The sequence below is a fragment of the Sinocyclocheilus grahami genome, unplaced genomic scaffold, assembly GCF_001515645.1.
Source record: "Sinocyclocheilus grahami isolate Dianchi unplaced genomic scaffold, SAMN03320097.WGS_v1.1 scaffold96.1, whole genome shotgun sequence".
Lineage (NCBI taxonomy): Eukaryota > Metazoa > Chordata > Actinopteri > Cypriniformes > Cyprinidae > Sinocyclocheilus > Sinocyclocheilus grahami.
The window spans coordinates 59,160-66,246 of record NW_015505275.1 but is presented as its reverse complement, the minus strand read 5'-3'; the positions used below and the strand labels follow the sequence as shown (position 1 = coordinate 66,246).

The following is a 7,087-nucleotide window of genomic DNA, read 5'->3' as shown; positions in this document are numbered from 1 at the left end:
ATATAATATAATATATATATATATATATATATATATATATATATATATATATATATATATATATATATATATATATATTCTAACATTCTATCAGGTTCTTTTTTATTTTTTAACACATTTTTTCTCCAGCTATATCTTGGCGCAGGCCAGTCCTTCACTTTTACACTTAAGTATTAAACTGCTAAGTATTAAGCTTCAATTCTTTGAAAATGGGCGAGGAACATTATTACAGATATACCCAAATTCTTATTCTCAATTACAATAACGGACTCCGAAACCTGAAAACTTGTATAACCTGATTATGAACAAATCATCTTAAATAAAACATCGAAACTACAAGAAGACTAAATCGCACCAAAGACTACATAATACAAAAACCATTAATACGTTAGCTGACTTGGAATTATCACCCCTTGCACTGCTGTATAATTTCTTTCACGTTAAATGATTCAGTTAATCATTCGATTGTTATCTGTTAGGAAGTCATGGAGGATCTCTGCTATAGTTAATCTCAATGCAAATATATGACACTTCCGTGAGCTGTTGTTTTCAAGCGAACAGCTCTTTGAAACCACACATTTTCTATTTAAATATCGCCGTCCATTACCTTAACTTTTTATAGATATGTTGTCTTAGTTATATTTTTCTCTATTTTCTGTTCACTTAATGAATTAGCGACGCTGTTAGGTAGCAGCTCGGTTAGCTAAACCATGAAAAATGAAACAGAACACTTACACAGCTCGCAAGAGAACACAACGCCATACAGGCTCCCATTCTGTATTAATAAATAAACGACTCCAAAACACTTTCAGAGGATGAACTGACAGTCAATTACAGCAAGAGCTCTTTCTCGTTCTGTCAGTTGATTCCGGTGTTTGAAGGTGACGACTCTTACAGTCAATTCAGTCTATTTCATAATAAAGGTCCTTCTTTCTCAATTCCCCCATAAACTCTACAAATGTATTGAACAAAACAATAAAAATAAAACTTAATAAAATTATAATAAAATAATCACATCGATGTATAAATGCATTTTTTTGTGGCATGTTATGTATTTCGAACTACTACGTTTATATTACTTAAGGAGATTTTAAATCCATATGCAAATTAAGCAAACATGGCAATTATAATGCAATATGTTATTGGATATAACTATAACTACGCAGCCTAAAATACAGTATTTTAATAGTGTTCGTTTCTTATTTATATTAATATCGGTTACCAATATTTAAAGTTTAGGACATGATCACGTTTATTTTGAAACGTAAGCTTAGAACAAAATATAAATGGCTTTATTAATTTATTTATCAATTAAGTAAAAAAAAAATTATAAACGAAAAAATAATAATTTATGTGTGGTATTGATATTTAAATTAACTTGAAATTTTAAATTCCACTGAGGATATTTGTACATTTGAACAACCAAACTGATAACATATTTTGATTAAGTTGGTCAGATTTCACAAACAAATGCATTTAACCTACATCTCTGTTTGGAATACAACAATGCCACAACAATACTTTTCTCATACAATTCTCTATGACATTTGAGTGTACTACAGGGAATGTTACTGACACTTTAAGTTCAATAATAAAAAATATATATTGCAATAGAGTGTGCTTCATTTAACACGGGGGCCCACCTCTCTGACTTGTTGAATCAACCTAATCCGATTGTAGAAAAAAACATATATGATAAATAATAAACAATAATCAGAAAATCTTTTGTTTTGCCATCTTAACGCCATGGTTATTTGAAATAACAACGATTTTATTCCGTATTCATTCTCACTGCAGTGTACCGTCTCCCCTACGAATAATTAATGGTATCGTCCTCTTTGCCCCTGTCAATTATTTCTCTAAAATCACGATCGCAAACGGGAGCCGAGATGGTATCAACCCTTAGGACTGGGGCAGGTGCTTTCAAAACACACCGTCTCCCGTAAAAACGGTGCATTAATTGATCAGTACCGTGAATAATCTGCATCAGATAGGGATCTTGTGCATATCTCTCTACACCGCTGGTAAGTTCTCGCCTCTTCCTTATGCTGTTTGAGCTCGGCACGAGCTTAATCGTCTATCACAGTGTATGCAATTCATTCATTATCATTATTAAGGTGAAACACTGACACGTTGTTCGAGGCTTTGCTATAACGATCACTTGCATTGCAATTCATTCAAGATTAATACTGGTATGGCGATTTATCGGGAAACAAGGATGACAACACAATTATACATATATAAATAAACGCACTTATTAGATTAAAACGGCAGAATTGCGATATTTGCTGATGACAGAGCGCAGATGTGAGGGATCAGGGGACGCGTATGCAACATGAATGTTTATACATGTACACCCATGGGCACGTACTGCTGGCAGATCAATTTCAGCTGTAACCCGAGGGCAACTTTAATAAATTCAATGAAAAAAGAGAATGTTGAAGTAGACTTCAATGAATTAGCTAACTGGTTTATATATACTGTATATAGAAGTAAAAAGCATTAATCATCTTATAATTTAGAACATTTTATTTTTATTAAAAAAAAAACTAAAAATTCCCTGCTCATAAGAGAAAAGATTCTACAAAAATGATGATCTATATATATATATATATGTACACACATATTCAACAGTTCATGTTTAAAATATCAAAACATTATGCATTTGTAACTGCAGGTTAAAGGATCCCATGTCCCTCTAAGCTGCATTAGCATGTGCAAATGCATCTTAATGCCACTTCATATTCAACTTCTGCAAAGATGAATTTTATTGATACTGATTTCATTTGTTTAGTATTGTTATAATTGCCTGATTAAATGTAAGAATTTGACTCAAAAGAGGATGCACACTTTCAGTAATTTTTTTTTATAAAAGGTAAAAATGCCCATAAAAAGGTAAAAATCTAAACTTATTGTAAAAGATTAATTTCTATCACTGCTGTGAACTGACCACACAGAATATCAAAAACTAGGAGTCAGCTGTCCATGGTATCCTTAAGATATCAGCACAATAACACACTCAGCAAAATATTGTCTAATTCTCTTTATCAATAAAATATTGAGATCTTTTTTGTCAATATCGCACACCCTTAGTACTGACACAAAATGATTTGCAACAGTCGCTTTGTCATGTAGATGTAACGGAAGAGGTCTGACGCAACCGGTTAGTATAAATCAAATAGGTTTATTGGGTCACAGAGAGTACTAGGGTAGGGTTCAGAGGATGTGATGGTGAGGGAAGAGTTCGAAGGATATGATGAGCAGGGTAATCCGGGTCTTTGGCTGTACAGGAGCTGGAATGCAGGCAGGAGGCCCAGCCCAGGAACCCTGGTGGCCACGGCAGAAGGTTTGCAGAAATCGTCCCACCTCCTGAATCTTCCTCTCCGTTTGCCCATTTGATTGTGGGTGGTATCCGGACGAGAGGCTTATGGTCACACCTAGGAGTCTGAAGGCATTCCATACTTTGGAGATAAACTGAGGCCCCCAGTCAGAGACGATGTCTTCAGGAATTCCGTAATAGCGGAAGACCTGGTTAAAGAGGAGTTCAGCTGTTTCCAGTGCAGTGGGGAGACCTCTGAGGGGCAGAAGGCGGCATGATTTTGAGAACCGGTCAACTATAACCAGGATGCATGTGTTACCTTCAGAGGGGGGCAGGTCAGTGACAAAGTCTACTCCTAGGTGTGACCAGGGGCGATTTGGCACCGGTAGAGGAAGGAGTTTGCCAGATGGTAAATGGCACGGGCTCTTGGACATCCTTGCATGAACCTTCTCATGCCCCTTGCCATATTGGGCCACCAGAAGCGATCTCGTAGCAGCGAGAGGGTGTTGTTGGCCCCTGGATGGCCAGTGCCTCGGGAGGAGTGAATCAGTGGGGTGCGCTGTGTCCGTGGTACGTACTGGCATCCGGTAGGACAGCCCGGCGGATTGTTGGGAGCCGTGTTGGAGGCCACTGAAGGGGAATTCCATTCAATGGGACAGACGATCATCTGAGGTGGAATGATACCTTCCGGTTCTTCTGGGCCTTCCACATGACTGTGAATACGAGACAAGGCATCGGCCTTGACGTTTCGGGGACCAGGGCAATAAGTAATGGTAAAATTGAACCTGGTAAAGAATAATGCCCATCGTGCTTGGCGGGGATTTAGATGTTTAGCTTCACAAAGATACTGGAGGTTTTTAAATGGTCAGTCAGTACGGTGAATGGATGGGCTGCCCCCTTCAGCCAATGCCTCCACTCCTCTAGGGCCAGCTTGATGACAAGGGAGTTCTCTGTTGCCGATGTCATAATTTTCCGCTGGGCTGAGCTTCCTTGAGAAGGCACATGGGTGGAGTCAGGCTGGGTTCCCCTGCTGCTGGGACAGCACTGCCTCCACTCCTGTAGTGGAGGCGTCGACTTCCACGACGAATGGGAGGTCGGGATCTGGATGGACTAGGAGTGGGGCGCTAGTGAAGGCTTTCTTGAGGGAGGAGAAAGCTTCTAAGGCCGCGGGAGTCCAGGACAGAGACTTGGGTTTCCCTCTTGGGCTTCGGGGAGTAGATGAGGATGTCATCCATGTAGACAATAACGAATCGATGGAGAAACTCCCGGAGCACCTCATGCATAAAATCCTGGAATACGGAGGGATCGTTAGCAAGTCCATAGGGCATGACTAGATACTCGTAGTGGCCAGTAGGGGTCACGAAGGCAGTCTTCCATTCATCCCCCTCACGTATACGGATGAGGTTGTAGGCACTGCGGAGGTCCAACCTGGTGAAAACGGTCGCCCCTCAGAGATTTTCCAGGGCGTTAGGGACGAGGGGAAGAGGATAACGGAATTTGATGGTGATATTGTTTAATGCTCGGTAATCTATACAGGGCCTCAAGCCTCCATCCTTCTTGGCCACAAAGAAGAAACTTGATGCAGCAGGGGAGTTAGATGGACGGATGTAACCTTGACCCAGCGCCTCCTTGATGTAGTCCTCCATGGCCTTCTGTTCAGGAAGCGACAGTGAATAGATCTTTCCCCGAGGCACTGACTCACCCGGCGCAGTCCCATGGCCAATGTGGTGGTAAGCGGGAGGCTTGTTTCGGGCAAAACACGTCGTGGAAGGGGGCATAGCAGGCTGGAATATCTATGGATTGCTTCTCTAGGGGACTTTCAACGGAGGTTGAATTCACGGGCAGGACCTCCATGAGTTTCTTGGCTGGGGGTGGGGTCACGGGGAAGCAATCCTTGCCCCACTTCAAAACTTCTCCCGTCTTCCAGGACAGAATGGGATTGTGCTTTACCAGCCATGGGCGCCCTAAGATGATGTCCGCCGTAGACCCTTCCAGAACCAGAAGATGAATTTCTTCCGTATGAAGTTGACCCAGCCGAAGAGTGATGGGGCCCACACGATATCGTACATGTTGGCGACATAGTGGTTTCCCAGTTATCGACTGGACCTGGTAGACCGTTTCAGTGGCAGTAGCTTGTAACTTGAGCTGGCAGCAGAGGTTTCTTGAGATGAAGTTTCCTGCTGACCCGGAGTCGATAAGGGCCGATACGGAAATAGAAACAAAGGCAGTAAGCATTACACAGGTAGTGAGTGGTTCCATCTTAACGATATCAGGCTGAATCACACTCACCACAGGACGTGGAGGGCGAAGGGGGCATGACAAGATCAGATGCCCCTGAGCTCCACAGTACAAACAGAGACCCCGGGTCAGCCTTCTCTGCCGCTCAGCGGAAGATAATAGTTGCTTCTCTACGATCATGGGTTCTGGTGGGTAACCGGGTTCTGGTCGGCGGAGGGAGGAGGTTGTGGCGGGGACTGGTGTTGCTGCTAAACAGGACTGCATGCGGTTTGAACAACGGACGGACTGTTGAATGAATTTTTCCAATCCAAATGAATCATCATATGCAGCGAGCTGTAACCGAAGCTGGGGTTCCAGCCCCTCTATGTAAGTAGTCAGCAGCGATCTCTCATTCCATCCACTTGCTGCTGCGAGTGTTCTGAACTTCAGCGAGTATTCGACAATTGACATGGTACCCTGTTGCAAATGGTAGAGTTGCTCTCCCATGGCGGTATATCCGTCTGTCCTTTCAAACACCTCGCAAAAATGCACCATGAAGTTCAGCAGATTGTGAATAACGGGGCTGGCCTGAGTCCAGATTTTTTCCGCCCATCTCAATGCAGGTCCTGTTAGCAGGGAGATAAAGGCAATTTTAGAAGTGTCAGTGGGATATGATTGCGGTTGCATTTCAAAAGTGAGGTTACACTGGAGGAGAAATCCATTGCAATCCTCCGCCGAACCAGAGTAGGGCGCCGGTCGGGCCATGGGACTGGCGCTGATGTTAGGCGAAGAAGTGCTGGTTGGGATGGATGAGGTGATGGGTGGTGATGGCGGCGATGCCGGTGGATTGCGTAGCACTCGTCGTAGTGAGGCTACGAGTTCCTGGAATGGATCGGGGTTACTCATCTGTGCCGTCGGTGTTGGTCCGGTCTTCTGTAACGGAAGAGGTCTGACGCAACAGGTTAGTATAAATCAAATAGGTTTATTGGGTCACAGAGAGTACTGGGGTAGGGTTCAGAGGATGTGATGGTGAGGGAAGAGTTCGAAGGATATGATGAGCGGGGTAATCCGGGTCTTTGGCTGTACAGGAGCTGGAATGCAGCAGGAGGAGCACACACCTCAGCGATCCGGGAACAGGAGACACTAGGAGGTAAGTAATGCAGGAAGTATTCAAATGGAAGTAGTAGCAAAGTCATTGAGTCCTCTACTTGTATACGAGACCGGACGGTGAGGGTGTCTGCGATGGGTGCTTTTATGCAGGCTGGTAATGAGGTGCTTGATTGGTGACTGGTGGCAGGTGCTCAGAACTCAGGTGAGAGGGATCGTTGTGATTGGGTGGTGGTGGAGCCTGGCCGATTTGTTACAGTTGACAGCCTCAAGCTGTTGGTTTATTTCAGGGTTTTTTTGGCTAGAAGTTATGAATGGCCGGTAACTTAAAAATTTAGAAGCCAAATTGGCTGGTGAGTAAAAAAGTTAATTTCAATCCCTGTACATATATATATATATATATATATATGTATGAATAAAAAAATTACCTGCTTAAATGTGTGA

General features: G+C 42.8%; 1 protein-coding gene across 1 annotated transcript in view; it reads right to left on the bottom strand.

Annotated features, from left to right (window-relative positions):
• LOC107587884 (serine incorporator 1-like) overlaps positions 1–875 on the bottom strand; it is a 9,475-nt gene extending 8,600 nt beyond the window's left edge. Inside the window, exon 1 of the mRNA XM_016275844.1 lies at positions 736–875. Coding sequence (XP_016131330.1) covers positions 736–774 — 39 coding nt within the window. The 5' untranslated portion in view covers positions 775–875. The remainder of the gene's footprint in view (positions 1–735) is intronic.
• Between the last annotated feature and the right edge of the window lie 6,212 nt (positions 876–7,087).